The sequence below is a fragment of the Pleurodeles waltl genome, chromosome 11 (genome assembly GCF_031143425.1).
Source record: "Pleurodeles waltl isolate 20211129_DDA chromosome 11, aPleWal1.hap1.20221129, whole genome shotgun sequence".
NCBI classification, from domain to species: Eukaryota; Metazoa; Chordata; class Amphibia; order Caudata; family Salamandridae; genus Pleurodeles; species Pleurodeles waltl.
In genome coordinates, this window is record NC_090450.1 from 922,493,321 (window position 1) to 922,514,484 (window position 21,164).

Consider the following 21,164-nt stretch of genomic DNA (forward strand, 5'->3'; position numbering starts at 1 on the left):
AACGTATTTTGTACTGTGCACTCGAGCATAAGTGGTCGAATGGGATTCAAATGTAGTTTAATGGCTGGGGAGTAAAGGTCATCCATACCAGCCTTGCGACATAAGATTTTCCAAGCCCAACAGGTAGTGGCCCCGTCTGTATCTCCCTGTGGTCAACAGGAAGCCGTCAGTTTGGGCTCGCTCTGGAAACAGATATGAAATGCCTGCATCGGGGTTGTGCCAACATTTTTCAAACTGACACTGCACCAGTAAATAGTAGATTTTGGGGGCAGCGATCTCGAATCGTTTACGATCGAATGGCAGGACCAACATATGCCAGGCAATCTGTGCAGCTTTGTTCGCCCAGGGTAGCCGTTTCAATAGGGCACAGAGCGTAGTGAAAACTGATATTCAGGGGTATAGGGATATTTGTAAATCAATAAGGTAGTTTAGGGAGGACCACCACCTTAATCAGGGCCGCCCTGCCAGCCAGAGAGACAGGAAGCCAGAGCCACAGATCCACCTGGTTTGCTAAATTGTCACCTGTAATTAAGCCTGACTACCTGCTCTGGCACTCTGGATGAATATGCCCAGATGTTTTACTGAGTCAGTCACCCAGCTGGTAGGGGAGTCCATAGTGACAGGACCGTGCTATGAATCTGACAACCTCTCGGTCAGTGGAATCAAGTTGACCTCAGCATGTCGTCAGCATAGATGGATAGCAGCAGGCACCCACTGCAGAAGGAGAGGCCCCTCTGGATATGTTTGTCCTGCACCTGCCTGGCTAAGAGGTCCATAGCTAATAGCAAAGAGGATCCTTGCCCTGACGGGTCTCTCGCTCAAACGCAAAAGCACCACACATTAAGCCATTAACTGTATTGCAAGCAGTTGGGGAGGTATCTTACAGTCACATCAGACCAGCAAATTATTTTTCTTAAAAAGTTGTATTCTCACTTCACCAGAATGTAATAACCAGTCTGATCTGCTTTTGGTTTCTGTTGTCTATAAAAAAAATAAAAAAAAATCTAACTGAATCCCATTGTCTTTCCATAACCACAGTTGTTCTGCTCGTTATCCATTGCAGATCCAAGATTTGATTCTGGAGCACATAATAAACAAGAAGCTATTTGGAAAGTTTGTGAAGACCAAGCACTTAAGTTTACTGAAGCAGCAGGTTATTGCAACCAACCGTGTGAAGGAATTGGTGGATTTCTTTGTAAGCAATAGTTGGTAAGTTTCTAAGTGAACCTTTGACACACATCAAAGCCCGCTCTCAATAAATACGTATAACATTTCAGTCATCTCGTATGTTGCCCAGCATCTCTACTATTCCTATCCTTTATTCCATCCCATTGTTGCTTTTAACCTGTTACCTGACATTTTGCTTAAAGTGACTTGAAGAGCCATATTTTCACTGTGGAAAAAAACAAAACAAATAATACAGCGATCTAGCCTGTGCTACAAGTGCAAGCCCTATTGGCTAAAGGGGCTAAGAAGAGGGTACCTGCACCGGAAGTGGGTTGCCACGGCCACTTCCCAGTGCTAAAGAAGGATCGAGTAATTTGTCTCATTTCGGACCTGTGCCGTCTCAATGCCTTCCTTCTGAAAGACAAATTTAAGATGCTCATTCTGGCCTCATCCATTGTCTGCCCTCGACCCTGGTGACTGGATGGTAGCTTTGGATATGCCGGACACAGCCCAGTCTCGTGCCCTTCCCCAGAAAGGAGAATCCAGGACATTCAGACTGTGAGCCTGATATTTCGGCCTCTGTCCTGGATTTCAGCGAGGTTGACTCAGAGGCTGCTGGAACTGATGGCCTCCTGCATCAAGCACGCATGTGGCATTTATGATTGCACGCAGAGAGATCTGAAGTCTCAGTCACCCAGAATCAAGGGAAACTCTTTTGACCATGTCCAGTTCTCTAAGGAGACTTCTAAAGACCTGCAGTGGTGGTAGCTTGACCTCTGTTTGGTAGTAGTGAGTGATGCATTGCTTTTGAGTTAGGGCAGCCACCTGAGAGAAGTGGAGATCAGGGGCCTGTGGACTCTGACAGAGGCCTGGCTCAAAATCAGTCTTCTAGAGCTGGGAGCCTTCAGCTTGGCGCTTAAAAGCCTTCCTGCCCTCCATGAAGGCAAAGCTGGTGCAGATGCTCACAGACAACAGCACTGCTATGTGGTATCTCAAGAAACAGGGCTGGATAGGGTTGTTGATCCTGTGCCTGGGGGCGCTGCACCACTGGAAGTGGCTGGACCATCAATAAATCTTCCTGATTTTGAACCACTTGGTGGGATCTATAAATGACCGGGCAGACAAACTAAGCTGTCAATGCCTAGTGGATCACGAGTTGCAGTTGCACCCTGAGGTGGCCCAAGGTCCCTTCCAAGCATGGGGAGAACCTTGGCTCAATCTGTTCAGTACCACAGTGAATTTGCAATGTCAACAGTTGTGCATGTTGGAGTTTCCAAGGCACCTCTCTCTAGCATTCCATCTACAGTAGGACTCTGAGCTCCTGTATGCTTTCTTGAGGATAGCTCTGCTGCTCCGAGTTCTTAAGAAGATCAGGACTGACTGGGCACGGAGAGTAAAGTACCCATAGCTCTTCAGGTCATGGGCTATCTGCCCTCTGATTGTGCTAACCCTCTGGGAGTAACTATTGTCATAGCAATGGGGCAGGGTCCTGCACCTGGGCCTCTGCAATCTCTACCTTCATGGTTGGAGACTGGAGACTGAGCAGAGGCGGCTGGACATTTTTATCCTTCCTCTAGAGGTAGTTGTTCTCATCTGGGCTGCCTGGGGTCCCTCAACAAAAACTGTATAGCCTGTTGTTGGTGTAAATTTGCAACATGGTACAGTACCTGGCCTGGACCTTTTCCAAGTCAGGTTTTCTGATGCTTTGTTGTGCGTCCTGTCCCTCACCCAGCAAGGCTTTGCTTTGGGCACAGTTAAAGGCTATCTCTCTGCCTTCTTACAGTTGGCTGTCCAGCCCTCAGTATTTAACTTACCTGTTCCGATTCATATTTGAGGAGGATTCCAACATTTGTTTTCTCCTTCTTCCTTTATTAATCCGCAGTGCAGTGCTTAATTTGAGTCAGTGGCTTCTGCCGTTCAGCACCATCACTTAATTCTTAACACCGACACTTGTGACAGTGTGCTACATGGTGGCACTATCTGCCAGATTTGGGTATGAGCACACCAGCTGATGTTTATCAATCTGATATACATTAGCAATCACTAACATGTGCCACCCAAGCCATTCTTATAGTTTGAGGGCCTTGAATAGTATGAATTTTCATACTTGTAGGAGAGTGATGGTTAAATGTTGTGTTGGTACTGTAATTGACAGTGCTGGCAGGGGCAATGGATGGTTTAAGCTGTGGGAAACTGGCACCTTGTTGTTGTACCACCACCCCCCACCCACACACGCACTTTTTGCCTGGCTTCTGGATGCAACTTAGACTGGAGTGCACTGGGATCCTGCTACCTGGTTCCCAGTGCCAGTGTTCTTTCCCTAAAATATTGTAAACAAAATTGGATACACTTTTAGCTACCACTATAAGTTTCTAGTAAAAGGTACTTAGGTACCCAGGGCATGGGGTAAACTAGGGGTAGAGCCCTGAGGGCAGCAGCACTGATTGTGCCATCCTCTAGGGCCATGCATCCAGATACACCCAGCACTGCCATTGCAGGCTGAGTGACCTGGTGCAACCTTAAAACACAAACTTGACATGACACACTGCCTGTGTGCCCTGTCATCATACACTGCATGTACTATGTGTAAGACACCCCTCTGGCAGGCCTTACATCACTAAGGCAGGGTGGACCATATTATATGTGAGGGCATAACTGCATGAGCAGTATGCCCCCACTGTGTCCTTGCTAAACCTGGGACATAGTGAGTGAACAGAGAAGCCAATACATGTGCTGGACACTGGTCAACACGAGTTTCCCAGCTACATGATGGCCACTCTGAACCCTGGGTTGTTTGGTATCAGAGGTGCCCCAGCAAAAAACAACTACCCTTGCATGGTTGCTGACTGGTTCTATCCAGCCTGCCACCTCCAGACAGCCAATATACAAACCCTGGGGGAGAGCCTTTCGCTCTGGTTTTCAAAACAATGCCCTTCGTGGGTGAAGGAGCTAACACCCCCTCCCCCAGGAATGTGCAGTGCCGGTGAGCTCCAAAAGGCTTACCGCCCTTGAAACTTGACCCCCAAGCCTGCTGCAAGAAGCAGATAGCCTTCCCCTTTGCAAACCATTTGTTGTACTCACAGTATCAATCATGCGACACACACACTCAAAGGAATAACTCAAGACCAATTTATAAAAATACTCAGATTTTTATATAGATTTTAAGACCAAGATCATCAAAATTGGTTAAGTACGTTTGAAGATATGGATTTTTGAAGTCTTAATAAATGCAGTCTTTCTGTGCTAGGAGATGAGTATCCATCGCCTAGACTCCAAAAAAGCTCTGAGCTTTTACATTGATAGTACCAGAGAACACGAAGTAGACAATCAACTATTTGTGGGGTTTGTGAGAGAGCATCATGCTCTGCATCAAGATCTGTTACACATTGGCCAAGAAGCAGTTCCCAAAGGGTTAAGGGCTCATTCTACTAGTGCCAAGGCTGCTACCGCTGCGTTGGCTTGCAGAGTTCCTGTCCTAGACATTTGTCAGGTGGCTACGTGATCATCTCTCCATACGTTCACAAACCACCCCTGTCTGTACATTCTCTCCGCTGTTACATTAGATCCAAGGGACACGCAGGCCACCCTGCATCTGTTTAGGGGAAAAGCATATACAGCTTTGAAGCGATTCAAGATGTGGTAATTCAGATACATAGGACTTCAAACTCTCCAGAAAGAATTTTGCTCCTTTGGAAATGCCATATATTCTCCAAAGGCTTCCAGTTCAGGCATCGTCAGACAGCGCAAGTTCTGCAGCAACTACAGTACAACCCTGTGGTTCGCCACTACAGAGGGAAATGATGAGGATAACACCAGTCAACAGAATTTTCCTCAACATCATCATCTGATAGAGACAACTAGCAGCAGATCCCTTATCTTATCTTAGTATTCTCCCCCAGGTGTCAGACTGGATCTGGAAACTTTTTCTTCAGCAGCACTTTTGCTTGTCGGTAGAGGGCATTGTGCGACTCCGTGGCGATGTCGTCCCCGGATATGACATCAATGGAGTCCATATATTCCCTCCCCCGACGTGCTAACATTAGTTCTTTTCCACGCAGCAACACGGATCCGGAGAAGCAGTTCCTCTGGCCATTTTTGTCCACCAGTTTTACTGTGTTTTTCGTACTTAGAACAGTGTTTATGCCTACTGGCTGAAGAAAAGTTTCCGGATCCAGTCTGACGCTTGGGGGAGCATTCTAAGATAACTTAAGGAATCTGTGGCTAGTCTCTGTCTATACCAGATAAGGCGTTCTTCAGCTTTCCAGGCACCCCCTGGGGAGCCCACTTAGCTTGTCCCTAAAGGAGCATCCCTGCCTTGTGGGAGGCCGGATTTCCCTCTTGAAACCAGCTTAGAAGGGCATAACATCAGGCCAATGGGTCTTTCAAGTGGCTGAAATGGGGTACTTACACATCCAAGGGAACCCCTCCCACATTTCTCCATGTTGCCCCAAAGACAGGCCTTCCCATTACAGAAATATCTGAATATTGTGCATTAGGACGTGGTAGCCTTGCTAAAGAAAGGATCTCTGCAATTGGTGCCAGAGCAGGAAAGTGGGCTGGGGTTCTATTCTTGGCATTTCCTGGTGCCCAGGAAGGACGCTGGCTGGCGATCCTTATAGAAAGGCACCCCCGACTTTTTGCCTGATATCTGATGTAATTTCGACTGAATGTGCACTGTGTTCCTGCTAATTTGGTCCCCAGTGCCAGATCTCTTTCCCCAAATCTGCATATTTGTTTCCCCAATTGGCAAAATCTTTAGCACCTTCTGTAAGTCCCTACAAAATGGTACCCCTAGGGCCTAGGACTTGAGGTACTAAAGAGGGACCCTAAGGGCTGCAGCACAAATTGTGCCCCCTTAAGGCACTCTTCACCAAGCACATGACAGGCTGTGTGTCTTGTTGCAGACCAGAGTGAAACAGGACATGGCACACAGCCTATGTGCCATACTCCCTAACACTGCATGCTATTTATGTAAGTCACCACTCTAGCAGGCCTTGCGGCCCTAAGGCAGGGTGCATTATATTACATGTGAGAGCATTTCTGCACAAGCAGATATGCCGCTGCTATGTCTTTGTCAATTCTCAAGGCAACATCACAGAACGAACTAAAATGATGGATGGAGTGTTGAAACTTTTCAAACACTTACCCTCAGTCACAGATCTGGGTTTAAACCATTGTTATTTTGCTCGCCTGTCACCCTAGTTTGGACCCAGCCATATGTGAATCAGTCTTGACCCTGCTCTCTATGGGAACATTCCAGCCCGAACTGCCAGGCCAGGTCCTCCCTGGACAGGAAACAAGCATCCTGGGACCGGTTTTAGGGTATCACCCTTCATCAGCCAGGCTAGTTTGAATCCAGGGGTGCAGCAAGCAAGGGACCCACGTCTGGGCATAACCTATTCACTTAGGGCGCACAAGGCAACATCACAAAACAAACTAAAATGATGGAAGGAGTGTTGAAACGTTTCAAACACTCACCCCAGTCACAGATCTGGGTTTAATCCATCCTTATTTTCCTCGCCCAGGCAACCAAGTTTGGACCCAGCCATATGCAAATCAGTCTTGACCCTGTTCCCCATGGGAACAGTCCAGCCCGAACTGACAGACCAGGTCAATTCTCAGACATAGTAAATGACCAGGGAAGCCATTTTAAATACATGTGCTGGACACTCGTCACTACGAGTTCTCCAGCACCATGATGGATTCACTGAAGATAGGGATGTTTGGTATCAAACATCTCATATTGGTGAACCCACACTGTTGCCAGTGTTGTATTTACCAATACATGCACCCAGAGTGCATCTTAGAGGTGCCCCCTGAAAATCTCCCAGCTAGTAGTATGTTGACTAACTGGTCCTGACCGGTTCAGCCACCTCAGCCAAGTTTCTGGCCCCCTAAGGTGAGAGCCAGTGCTCTCGTAGGCCAGAGAAACAAGCCTGCACTGGCCAGGGGTGTTGACGCCTCCTCCTGGCAGGATGGACATTACAGGGCGGATGCTTCAGAAGCCCTAGCTGCCTTTGTAATCCAGCCCAAGTCACTCCATATGGCGGAGATGACCAACCCCCCTGTCTTGACCTCACTTTTTGGCGGCAGGACAGGCAGGAAAAGTAGTTAGATTAGGAGGTGTGCCACCATCCTGCCAGTCTCACCCCTAAGGTGGATGAGCTGCAGTGGACACCACTTTTTAAATTCCTCCATCTCTTTTTGGGTGGAGTTAGACCTCTAGGGTCAGGGTTATGCCCCCTTCCCAACAGAAGAAGTCATAGAGAGGGTGTAGTCACCCTCAAGTTGGGCAATCCTTGGTCTGCCACCTGGCACTCTCTGTAGCACCTCTAAATTAAGTGTTTAGTTTGCAGCCCTGAACCCAAGAACATAGATCCTGATGACCTAAAAAGCTGAAGGGCAAAGAAGAGTCGCAGCTGAAGAAGAGGAAAACAGAAGCAACTGACCTGGTACCAACCCCACCGGCCTGTCTGCAACCCTCGACGGACTCTGCACCAAAAGATGGCTCATCCTGCAGCTGAGCCTCCAGAAACCTAGGAGGACTCCCTGCCTTCGACAATGACTCAATACTCTTGTGAGCAACGGATCTGCTCCCCAACCAACTCTAAAGAAAGGACTCTACAGCCTTTGTAACCGCAAAGATCCGACACCTGAAGTCACCACTGCACCCGCCATCACCGACCTGAGTGGGAGTGGAGCTCCAGGGCAGACCGGGATCCCCAGAGTCCGAGTCCATTGTGGTTTCACCCGTCCTGGCCTCCCCGAAGTCTCCTGCAGCCTCTGCATGCAGGGCCCCTCTCCCGCAGCCTCTGTGGTGAGAGAAATCTGACACCTAAAGAACTACTGCTACCTGTCCCCTACTGCCCGATCTGAAGTGGGTCCCTGGTGTCAACAACCTCCCCCAGCTCTCCTGAACTCGAGTCCATAGTGGTTTCACCCCTCCTGGACTCCCTGAAAACCCCTGCAGCCTCAGACCACAGGATCCCTCAACCGCGACTGCTCCCAGATTCCGAAACCTTGCGCCAGAGTACACTTCTGCATCTGGAGCCCCGGGCTTTGGAGAGGAGGACCAAAGGTACACCTACCTCCCCAAGCACACCACATTTGTTACCTATCTGTTGGTTTTCCTCAATTGAGCCTGCAGCTTTTTTTCCCAAGGGGACCAATTCACATTGAAATACATTGGGCACCCGGTGCTGTACTACACCTCTGCACTCAGCCACCCAGGTGCTGCCCAGAATGACCTGTTGACGTGGTTCTGACCCTTGTCCAGTACTTACCTTATGTCTCCGAGATTGTTCTTGTAAGCCGTTGTAAAGTACCTGTTTGCTGACTTTGTTTTCCTCCCATAGGTTAACATTGAAGAACTCAAAAAGTGCGGTGTCCATTTTTGCAAGTGAAAAGTACTTATGTTTGAAAATGTGCTTACCTTGTAACAAAGTTCTTGGTTTCAAAGTATACATAAAAAGAAGTGTTATTTTTCTAAATTTTGGTCTCCGATTTATTCTTTGAATGTGTATCTCATTTATTGCCTCTGTGAGTGTAAAAAATGCTTGGTACTACCCTCTGATAAGCTTATCTGCTCGCCCACACTACCACAAAATAGAGCATTAGTAGTATCTACTTTTGCCTCTGCAAACCAATTGGGGATCCACTGGACTGTACATGGTGTACGTCTTTTTAGTGCACCATATAGAGAGCCAGCTTCCTACAATCCTGGAATTTGTTCCTTTGCAAGCACAAATTCAAGATGGTGTCCTGGGCCAGGCTTTGTTTCTACTGGAAATGGAATACTGTTGTTCCTTGAACTGCAGAACACGTATTTCTTCATAACGATGCTACAGACATACAGGACATGTCTGCTTTTTTTGGTGGGGTCCATCTAGTTGTGATTCTTCCATTCCACATCTGTACCTAAAGGCTTCACAATGGTGACAGTGGTGGTTGTGACACATCACTGATCACTGTATTCCCATACCTGGGTGGCTGACTGCTCAAAGCCACGTCTTCACTGATGGTGTCTTGCCACTTGCAGGAATCAGTGTCTTTTCTTTACCAGCTGGGTTATTCAATCAATAAGTGCAAGTGTCATCCAGAGCCCTCACATTGCCTCCCATTAATAGGGGCAGTACTGAACACAACCTCACTCTGTCTTTCACCCTCCTCAGAGGATCCAAAACATTCGGCTTATGATTCTGATGTTATGTGAAGGGACTTTGGTTCCAGTCCTAAAGGTATTGCGCCTGGCAGGTGTGTTTGCTTCCTGCATCTTCCTGGTCACAGATTCATGCTGGCCCATTAGGGCTCTCCAGTGTTGCCAGTTGGGGAAAACTATTTACAACCCTCCCCGGAGAGATGGAAGAAAACACTAGACACAGCAGCTGCGCAGGAACAGACAAAATGTATTTGCAGGTATCAAGGCTTGCTGCCCAGCAAGAGAGAAGGCAGTGGGCACAACGATGCTCTCAGACTCCTTCTCCCCAAGCTGCCAGAGTGCAGCCTTTTTATTCTTGTACAAAAAGCAGAATCATCAGAAAGCAAAAGAGGCTCAGTGTCAAACATGGGCAAACATAGAATTTGTAGGTGAAGCAAAAATGAGCACAAGGCACAGTCCAAATATAACATATAGAAATGTTGTACAAGCAAAACATAAGAAACCGGTGTACAGTGTACCCAGCTAAAGCAAGCTATGAGCTTGCTTGTGGATTGTCCGGTAGAGACAGGAAGGCCCGGGGTCTTGGAGTGGTTTGTGTGTGTAGCTGTTGGAGGTGTCGGAGAGATCAGTGTGTGAGCCTAAGTTAGGTTGGAGGTGTCAGAGAAGGCAGTGTGTGAGCCTATGTTCAGAGCTAGAATAGATTAGTGAAGGAGGGGGATGCCACTCAGAGAGCGCTGCAGAGGAACTGGCTGTTATTTATTACATACGTATGAATATATATATTTATATATTTTTTTTCCTCTCACAGCAGTGTCTCTGCAGGCAGTAGTTCCAACATTGGGGATATTGGACATGCAACATTGTGATCTCCCATGAACCATCAGAGGAGCTAGCCTGGTGGTTGGGGAAGTATGGGAAGCTGGTTATCTATGTAGTGTACTATGCGGATAGTCCTGGGCGAGACTTAATGGCTACAGGGGTTAAATTAATAACCCTAAAAGCTCTTTTTTGGTAGTGCAGGCGAGCAGTTAGGCTTATTAGAGGACAGTGCCAAGCATTTGTTGCATGCAAAGAGCCAGTAAACTAGACACACACTCAATAAAGAAATCTGACACCAGCTATAAAAATAACACTTATTTTTATATGAAGTTAGATACCAAGATCATCAGAATCAGGTAAGTACTTTTCTAGATATTAATTTTTATACATTTCAAAAGTTGACAGTGCAATTTCTGGAGCTGTAATGTTATCATACGGGGAAAAGACATACTGCATTCTGGCGCGTAACAACGACTTACAGGACTGTTCTTCTAGAGTTAAGGTAAGTATGGGGCAAGGTCCAAAGCAACACCAACAGGTCACTTCGGGAGGCACTGAGGCATCCAGGTGAAGAGGTGCTTTTCAGCCTCTGGTGCCCTAATGTGATCCTATGGGAAAGAAACAGACACTGCATACGGGCACTAGGCAACGACTTACAGGGCTGTTCTTCTGCACTTGAGATGAGTATGGGTTAAGGTCCAAGACCACACCCAACAGATCACCTCGGGGCTCTGGGGCATCTGGATGTAGAGGTGTGTTACGACCTTGGGTGTCCCATTCACTTCAATGGAGATCAGTCTGGTTAGAAAGTGGCTGCAAGCAAGGACTGGGGGGCCAGCCCAGGGAACCACAGGTTGGCTGAACCGCTGAGATCCTCAGGCACGTAGGGACACGATTGGCCCTTTTCTCCTCGAGCTGTGGGGCTCGGGTGCAATGGTGTCTTGGCGTCTGGTTCCGGCGCAGGGATACTTGAGACCTAAAGTAACTCTGTGGTACGAGTTATAGTTTCTTTGGGTAAGTATAACTGTTGAATTTCTATGTTTAAAATAAAATTTTATTTCCTAACTATACCATCCCTGTAACCTTTGTTTTCTTCAGTGAATTTCTCTGTTTTTTTAAATGTAAAGTAATATTTAATTATCATCTGATAATATAACCACGGCCGCACACATCCTTTTACCCTGCGGCCAACCCTCTGCATGCGCCCAACCCCACACCACGCACGACCAGGGATTGGCCGCAGGGCGTGGCCGCCGTGCGAGGCAGGGGCTTGGTAAGTGAGTTTGGATGCAGGTGTATTTTTTTTTCTCCATGATTTACACTGGGCAGGCTGCACTGAGAGCTGCAGTCGATCTGTGGATCCCTGTGTGCCCCCCCAAAAAAGGTTTTGGGCAATTTCTCGCCCATGAAGGGGTCCCTAAGAGACCCCTTTATCAGTCCTATGGGGTCAGGATACATCTATCCTGGCCCCTTATGTTTCTTTTCATGGTAGTGTGTTACACAATGAGATCACACAACCACACCATATAATACACCCCATTTCCTCACATCAATGTTTTACTTGCTTGAAAATGTTTGTTTTTATGTTGATTCTCGAATCTCAATTCATGATCAATGCCTTTGACAAAGTTAAAAGACCAGAGAGACTGTGGCCGACCCAAAAGAGAGGGACAAACCATATTCTAGGGTTAGAACATACTCTATTTCTATTGACAGTTTGAACGATGCAGTGGCACTTATTACAGATTACCAGAAGCAGCGCGGGAAGGCTGTTCCACGTGATGCATCTTCGGTAGACATTCTAAAGGTAAGGAGCTGCCCCTTTGATCATCTTCCCTTTGATGTGTTTTTTATTGTTTAGCTTAATACTTCATTATTGCAGTTCGAAATTTACACCTCCAAGCTTTTAGTATAGTTTGGAACTTATTTCGGCAATAGTTACCTTTCTTATTCATTATCCTATGAAAAGTATATGAAAAGCTGTATAACATTTGGAGTATTCACTGTGACATATACATCATGTTAAAGCCGAAAAGCATTAAACCAATTTTTCTCTGAATCAGAATTGTTAAAAAAAATATATATATATATATATATATATTCATAAAAAACGTATGTATGGATCAGGTGCCTTCCCATAATTTGAATCCGCGAAGTAGCAGTTCCTTGCTCCTTAGATACAGCGCTAGTTCAGCATTTGAGCGTAAGTGGCTTGATTTACGAGTGCAAAGAATTCACATAAGGGAACTTACATTCGTAAATAGATTTACTGATTTGCAATAGTAACCCATGATGGTGTAATATTGCGTCTAAGTGAATTCTACAAATGTGGGGCCAGGGGCACAGGCAGATATACCCTGGAACTTTAGTCAGTAAGAACAAGACTCATTACTTGTCATTTTGCTAAATTTTACATTAAATGATAAAGCAATGGCTAATACAAATTTTAAATGCAAATAGGATATGGTGTGGATTCTGTAAAAGCACAAACAATTCTAAAATGATGGTTACAGAGGAAAAGATTTCTTGATCTATAGCTTTGTGATACGTGGAAGAAAATCTGGTTGATTAAACTAATCTGATAGAGATTTCTAGCTGCAGATTCTGTACCTTAGAATTATCCCAGAAGATTTTTTGTTGAGCAGTACTCCGGTTCGCCGGTGTCGTCGTTCAGCTCTGCATGTGTCGTCCACGCCAGAAGTGACGTCCACGGCACCTATATAGGCAGCACGCTGACGTCAGTTCTTTTCTTTCCGTGCCAGCCAGCAGGGGGAAGAGCTACCCCCTTCAGTCACTTTCTGACTGAGCTTCTTTCAACTTTCGTCAAAGCTTTTTTGAGGTTTACCTCCTGGCGTGGCAGGATGTCATCTAGGAAGGTTGTCTTCAAACCCTGCAGCGCCTGCACAGCCCGATGTCGGTGACAGACCTGCACCTTGTTTGCCTGTGGTGTCTAGAGCACGACCCGAAGTTGTGCTTTAAGTGCCGCACGATGAACCAGAAGCCTTTGAGGGAGCGGTCACTCAAGCTGATGGCAGCCCATCATGCGACTCCGTGCCCGTCGAGAGGAAGGTACCTGGATGAGTTGTGTAGTCCAAGGTAGTCATCTCATCCAAAATCTTTGGGACAATTGGGTAAGTCCAAGCACAAGAAAAACAAAAATGAGACGAAGCATGATTCGACTTCTCTGCGTCCGTCAGCCAACGAGACACGGAGGCATCTGCATTCTAGGCCTTGCGGTTCAGCCTGCGCTTCGGCCAATTCCATTAATTTCTGGGAGCTGGAGCGACACCCCCCTACTAAAGGAATTCTGTGATGTCATGTGTGCCTTATTTGGGTGAGCCGACCTCTCTAGCGCGCCTTCAGGCCCTCGGGGTCGGCAGGGGCCCTTGCTGGTTCCACACCAGTGGCTCCAGCCCCCGGCACCACTGGGGCCCGAGGGATCCACTTATGGGTTCAGACCGACACTGGTCATGCCACCTCGACCTTCTCTGGTGCGGGTTCCGATGCCACCATCCCCATTTTGATCCCCAACTCCGATACAGAGCTGGAGGGACATTGTTCAACGCCGTATCCGGTGCCATCAGGAGCCTTGCCTCCCAGATCGGATCCTGAGCCCTATTCCTTTGGCTTGGACTCTGGGAGGAATCAGAGGGGTCACTGAACCCTGAAGAAGTCGAGCCTTATGAGCAAGAGATGGACTATTGTGAGGAACTGGGTGAAGTTACTGGCCTGGATACTTCCCCAGACGCTGGCATGCTTTTTTCCCGTAGTGTTGCGATGAAGAGAGCATCTTTTGCAATGATGGTGTGGAGGGCTGCGGAGGTCTTTGACCTTCAGGTACCCTTGGTGGCAGTCAAGACTAATGTCTAGACAGAGGTGCTTCAGCCGGGAGTCTCCCCTATCTGTACCACTCCTCAAATTTAATGAGGCCCTCACAGATATACTTTTAAGTATTTGGTCCAAACCCAACACAGAGACTCCTGTCAACAAGAATCGCCCATCGCCACCGCCCCAACCCCAGGGGACCCAAGTTTTCTCACGCAACACCCCATCCCTGAGAGATTGGTGGTCCAGACTTCCACCTCCCATGTCAACCCTGGTGCATTCCCTACTGCTCTGCCATGTAGGACATGCAAGAGGCTGGAGACACTTGGAAAGAAAATGTTTTCTTCCGCCAGCCTGGCATTGCATGCCTTTTGGGACACTACTGTCTACAGTCCTGAAGGAGGACTAGGTTATGCTCTCTCAAGCTGTAGCAGGCGAGAGAGATGCAGCAAAGTTCACCATTTACTGTGACCTTGACTTGACCCGAAGGTGGTCCTTAGGCACCACACCTGGCTTGGTACTACTGGCTTTTGGGGGGATGTCACGTCTTCTTTGATGGACATGCCCTTTGATGGCTCCCGTCTCTTCAGAGAGAAAGTGGACTTGGAGCTCAAGAGATTTGAGGACAGTCGTGCTACAGTCCGGTCCTTGCGCTTACCTTCTTCCCCTTGTCCATCCCCAGTCTGCTTTTCACCCCTTTTTGTGGCTACGAAAGGGGCTACCAACTGCACAAAGTCCTCCGCCCCTCCACCACCTCCAGCCACAGTGCCATGCATGCTTCTCAGCCCCTGCACAGCTAAGGGTGTGGTTTCCACAAGCCTCGTGGATCAGGCAACCAGAGGTCGAGTCAGTCCACATACCCCACTTCCCCTCCTCCTCGACCCCCCTTCCCCCACCCCACACCCACCACAGCCTCCAAACCCTCCTGATCTCCCCTTAAACCGTTACGGGCAGCCTGCCATCAGGCAGGACATGTTCTCACATGCCCCACTGGCAGTCCATAACATCAGACAGGTGGGTTTTGCAGATAGTCTGAAAGAGCTACTCCCTCCTGTTCCTGACTCCTCCTCCCCAATGCCACCATCTCAAGACAGGCTGACAGAGGATCATTTTTCTCTTCTGCGCAAGAAAGTTCTGGCTTTTCTTGGCCAAGGGAGCCATAGAGGGTATCTCGATGCCAGAAGTAGTTTGTGGTTGCTATTCCTGCTACTTTCTGGTGCTGAAGAAGGACAGAGGCATTTGTCCTACTATAGACCTGTGGCCCCTCAACTATGTCCTCAAGAAGGAGAAACTCGGGATGTTCATCTTGGCTCAGGTTTTGTCTGCCCCAGACCAAGGAGACTAAATGGTAGCGCTGGACTTCCAGGATGCATAGTTTCATATCCCCATTCTGCCTGCTCACAGGCTTTACCTGCAATTCCGTCAGCTATACGCATTTCCAGTTTGCCGTGCCCCCTTTTGGCCTGACCAGCGCCCCTTGGGTGTTCACCAAGGTGATGACGGTGGTTGCAGCTCATCTTCAGAGATCAGGGGTACCACTCATCTCCTGTCTTGACGACTGGCTGTTGAAGGCAGGATCACCCCAGGCTATTGTCTACCAACTCCAGACTATAGCAAACCTCCTGTAGTCTCTGGGGATCACTATAAACATGCTGCAGTCACACCTGCCGCCATTTCAAAGGCTCCCTTTCATCGGAGCTGTTCAGGACACAGTCCAGTTTCGGGCTTATCCTCCTGGGTGGCGAGCCCAGGATGTTCAGGCCATGATACCGATGTTTCAGCCTCTGTCCTGGGTTTCGGTGAGACAGACTCTGAGACTGATGGGACTCGTGGGCTTCTGTATCCTGCTGGTGATAAATACACATTGGCATATGCAGGCTCTACAGTGGGACTTGAAGTTTTAATAAGCATAGTATCAGGAATCTCTCTGGCATGGTCCAAATCTGGGAGGGAACTGCGAATGATCTGCATTGGTGGCAAACGAACCGTGATTGGGTCAGAGGCAGGTCCCTCTCTCTTCCACAACTGAATCTCACATTAGTGACAGATGCATCACTCCTGGGATGGGGCAGCCATCTGGGAGAGGTGAAGACCTGAGGACTCTGGTCTCCAGTGGAATCCGGACTCCAGATCAACTTTCTGGAGCTCTGAGCGGTCCAACTGACATTGAAAGCCCTTCCACCTTCCATCAAGGGAAGGCTTGTTCAGGTGTTCCTGGACAACACCACTGCCATGTGGTACTGCAACAAACAGAACAGGGTGGGGTCATGGACCCTTTGCCAAAAGTCTCCTCCGTCTCTGTACTTGGTTGGAACATCAGGGCATATCCCTGGTGGTTCAACTCTTGGTGCAATGTCTTTCAGCAATGGGGAGAGCCTTGATTAGATATGTTTGCCACTGCCACAAAAGTGCAATGTCAGCAGTTTTGCACGCTGGAGTTTCCAAGGTGCCTATCGCTCGGCTACGCTTTTTGTCTTAAGTGGAGCTCAGGCCTCCTGTACGCCTTTCCACCTTTACCACTTCTTCCCAGAGTTCACAAGAAGATCAAGAACGACCGGGCCCAAGTTATTCTGGTGACTTGGGACTAGGCAGAGAGAGTTTAGTATCCCAAACTGCTGAGCACGGCAATTGATTCTCCGATCAGGCTTCCCCTTCAGGAGAAACTTCTGTCGCAGCACAGGAGGGTTCTTCACCCAAGCCTGTCCAGTCTCCACCTTCTTGCGTGGAAATTGACTTACAGCAGTTGACAGCCTTTGACCTTCCTCCTGAAGTCTGTGATGTTATTTTGGCAGCCAGGTGTGTCTCCCCTAAGACCATTATACGCCTGCCGGTGGAAGAAATTTGGGGGTTGGTGTCCTGACAAAAATGTTGACCCCCTTTCTGTCCCTCTTTCTCAGGTTCTCGTTGTTATTCTGTCTTGCTCAGCAGGGCTCTGCTCTGGGCACTCTCAAGGGCTATCTTTCTGCTATTTCTGCATTCGTCAGATTGCCTGATCAACCCTCTCTTTTCAAATCTCCTTTTATACATAGATTCTTTAAAAGGTTTGGTTCATCTATTCCGACCTTCTCCTTTTATCATGCCTGAGTGGGACTTAAATCTGGTTCTCACATTCTTAATGTGTGCTCTTTGTGAGCCACTTCACAATCATCCCCTGAGGTTACTCACCATCAAAACGGCTTTTCTCATGGCCGTAATATCTGCCCGCTGAGTTAGCGAGCTGCAGGCCTTGTCATCTAAGCCACCCTACTTATCCATACTTCCTGACAAAGTGGTGCTTCACATGTGGGCCTCCTTTCTTCCAAAGGTGGTCACGCCGTTTCATGTAGCTCATTCCATCACTTTACCTACTTTCTATGCTCCCCCTCACCTCTCCAAGGATGAGGAGTATCTCCATTGTCTAGACCCCAAACAAGCATTGTCGTTCTAACTTGACCGCACATGAGAGTTCCTGGTTGATGATCAACTCATCATGGGGTATGTCAGAGCCAAAACGGGTCATGCTGTGCAGAAACTGACCATCTCTACAATGGGTCATGCTCTGCATTAAATCTGCTACACATTGGCCAAGAAGGAACCCCCTGAAGGCTGGTGTTGTCATTCCACCAGAGCCAAAGCTGCAGCCACTGCATTAGCATGCAAGGTTACAGTCTTGGATATCTGCCAGGAAGCAACGTGGGCCTCCCTGAAAGTTTACTAAAGATTACTGCCTGGTCAGTCAGGTCCGTTGTGAGGGGCATTTTGCCCGTTCAGTCCTGCACAGCTTTCTCATCTGAAATTGGTCCACAGACCCTCCTCCGAGGATTGTATTGCTGGTATCTATTCTATGGTAAGGAATCTGCAGCTAGAAGTCTCTGTCAGATGACAAGTTACTTAACTTTGGTAATGCCTTATCTGGTAGACTATAACTAGCTCTAGATTCCTTACCGACACACCTCTCCTCCCCACTCAATGAATGGATTTCTAGGGACATGGATGTTACCCTTCCAGGGCCCTAGTTAGCCACACCAGAAGTCGTGTTCTTCATGGCTCCACACTTCTGGCATGGAAAGTCCTAAAAAGAAACAGAGGTTAGCGCTCCTGAGTGGTGCCTATATAAATGCCACGGATGCCGTATCCGGTGCTGACAATGCCAATTCACGAGGAGCCGAACAACACTACCTACCGGCAGGCAGGGGTACTACTCATGAAAAATCTTCCTGAACCAGACTGATGCCTGGGATAATTCTAAGGTAAGGAATCTGCAGCCAGATATAGTCTCTACCAGATAACGTGTTACCAAAGGTAAGTAACTGGTTCATGTACCCCACTCTAGTCTCCCTACTGCCATCCACCGAATCTTCCCCACTCCACTCTACCCCAATCTACCATACTCCATTCTACTCTACCCAATCTACCCCACTCCAGTCTAACCTAGCCCATTCCACCCCAGTCTGTCCCGCTCCAATCTACTCCACCCCACTTCATCCCAAACTACCCAACTCCAATCTATCCCATCCAATCCGTCCCACTCCAATCTACCCCACTCCGGTCTACCCCACTCCATTCCAATCTTATCCCACTCCAAACTATTCCACTTCTATCTCACCCCAGTCTAACCCACTTCATTGCAGTCTATCCCACTTCATTGCAGTCTATCCCACCCTAATCCACCCAATCAATCCCACTCCATTCTACCGCACTCCAGTCTACTCCTCTCCACACCACCATACCCCACTCCAGTCTACCCGTCTCCACTCCAACCTACCCCAATCCACTGCACTCCACTCTTCTCCCAATATCTCACTCCACTCTATTCCTATTTACCCCACTCAGATCTACCAAACTACCCAGTCCACCCCAATCTGCTCCAACCCAATTCAATTCAAGCCACTTCCCACCCTAAACTACTCCACTCAACCCCACCCCACTCTACCCCAGACCCTCCAATCAACCCACTACCCTAGACTATCCTACTCCACTCTACCACACTCCACTCTACCCAAATCTATCACACTCCACCCTACCCCACTCCAAACTACCACACTCCAAACACACTACACCCTATCCCACCCCTCAGTCTACCCCACTCCAGTCTTCTTCATTCCGATCTACTTTACCCCACCCCACTCCAATCTACCTACTCCAAACTACTCTGCTTCGAACTACGCCACTCCAGTCATCCCTCTTCAATCTACCCCACTCCATTCTAATCTACTCTAATCCACCCGATCTACCCCACTACACTCTTCCCCAGACCACTCCACTCCAATGTTGACTCCAATCTAATCTATCCAACTCCTCCATTCTACCTCATTCCACGCCAATCTACCACACTCTAATCTGCCCTATTCCACTCTAATCTACCCCTCTCCACTCTGATCTACCACACTACAATCTACCCTATTATAATCTGCCTAAATCCACAATGCTCCACTCTTCCCCAATCTACCCGACCTCACTCCACTACTATCTACCCCAATACATCCCAGTCTAATTTACTCCATTCCACTCTACCCCACTCCACCCTAATCTACCACAATTCAATGTACCATGCTAATCTACCCAACTCCCGCGCTCCAGTTTAGCCCAATCCACCCTACTCCATGTTACCCCACTCTACCCCACTCCATTCTATGCCCAATCTACCCCATTCTAATCTACCCCACTCCACACCACTAACTGTTAGCCATGCTGAACAGCAGCTATAGGGGTGTACAACATAGCTAAAACACATAGGTGAGACCTTTTGGCTTCGCCAATGCTTGTTAAGTGTTGTGTTCTCTGAACAACAATTAACTTTTAGGAGGTTTTGTTATGACACTTGTTTTTGCGTCTTGTGAGTTGTGGCCCCTCCGCACGCTCCATAATTGTAATTAATAGCATATTACACGCTGCACATCTGCATACATGATACATGCCCACACACACATTAACTGAATGGGTTAAGGGGTATGAGAACATGATCTAAAGTTCCATTTGATATTTATCAACTGCTCAGAAAAACATATAATTTGGCAACTGAAATTTAACAAATGCAGTCCTACAAATAAAGTTCTTTATACAGTAGTACATTTATTGAGACATCAGTATAAACCATATAATTTGGCAACTGGAATTTAAAAAAATCAGTTTTACAAATAGTTATTTATACAGTAGTATAACATTATTTGAAACATGTTTGTGTATAGGCCCTTAGTGCTCAGTGTTCCACGTCTGTATACTGCACTATTATTAAAGGAGGTGTTTGTTTTTCTTTCAGGCCTTCCTGAACCAGCAGAAGTAGAGAGGCTGCTCGGTCTGAGCAAGAAGTCTGTAGAAATGGCTCCAGTAAACCCCCAGCGACTTGCCTGTCTTCCTATGGAAAGACAGTAGTCCAGCTCTGGTTAAAAAAAAACATTCTCGCTTCCACCAGAGAGCACTTATTGTCCAGAGAGCCTGCTGCCGGGTAACAGCCCTCAGCCCCGCGACCACTGCTGCCGAGGGGAGAGGAGGGAGGCGAGTGGCTGCGGCCTGTGCGAAGGTGGCAACTGTGGCACTGAACCACATTAATGCGAACTTATTCCCACGTTGGCTGCATCGTTCCCTTGCACAGCACCACGTGGGAACTGGTTGAACTCGCATTCATTTTGCACTTTATTGATGACCTTCTAAACTGTAACGCCGTAAACAGCCTGAAACATTTACCTTTTCAATAAAATTCATTTTAACAAGTTTCTTTGACCCTCACTTTATTGTTAGTTGATCCTCTTAAAAGAAGGCATTGCAGTGGATAAAAGAAGGCATTGCAATGAACAAAGTCTTTGTGATGGTAATGTCTTAGGCAAACGCACTCGCGCCCATGGGTGCACACACTGAAACACCCACCCACGTGATGTCTTTATTACATAAAGATCTGTGATGTTGTTTGCTCCTACAAATGTATTCCAGTGTTTCAGCGTTATGTATAGATTTCGTGTATATTGTGCTTTTACGACCGCCGGCTAGCTGGTAAGCCGCGGGGCTAAACGTGAAACGGGGCTGAGAGTTCTTTCACCTGTACCCACAGGTTCGATCCTGACCTCGGGTGGGCGAGTGAGGAGTTTGGTAGTCCCCTTCCCCATCGCTGCTGGTGCGCGTTGCCTGTTCGGGTATTAAAGTAGAATCACCTCCATTCATCCATCCATCCATCCATCCATTCATCCACGCGCACACTTCCCCATATCCAGGAAAAGTTACT

The 21,164-nt window shown here is 47.8% G+C and overlaps 1 protein-coding gene across 2 annotated transcripts in view; it reads left to right on the plus strand.

The window, feature by feature from the left end:
* Nucleotides 1-20,658, plus strand: part of KNTC1 (kinetochore associated 1) — a 495,394-nt gene extending 474,736 nt beyond the window's left edge. The window contains exons 62-64 of one of the 2 annotated variants that reach the window (XM_069214955.1): nt 1,064-1,209; nt 11,861-11,951; nt 20,208-20,358. In XM_069214955.1, coding sequence (XP_069071056.1) covers nt 1,064-1,209; nt 11,861-11,951; nt 20,208-20,231 — 261 coding nt within the window. In that variant the 3' untranslated portion in view covers nt 20,232-20,358. Of the gene's footprint in view, nt 1-1,063; nt 1,210-11,860; nt 11,952-20,207 lie in introns of both variants that reach the window. The other variant, XM_069214954.1, reaches the window with a different exon arrangement.
* Nucleotides 20,659-21,164: the final 506 nt, after the last annotated feature.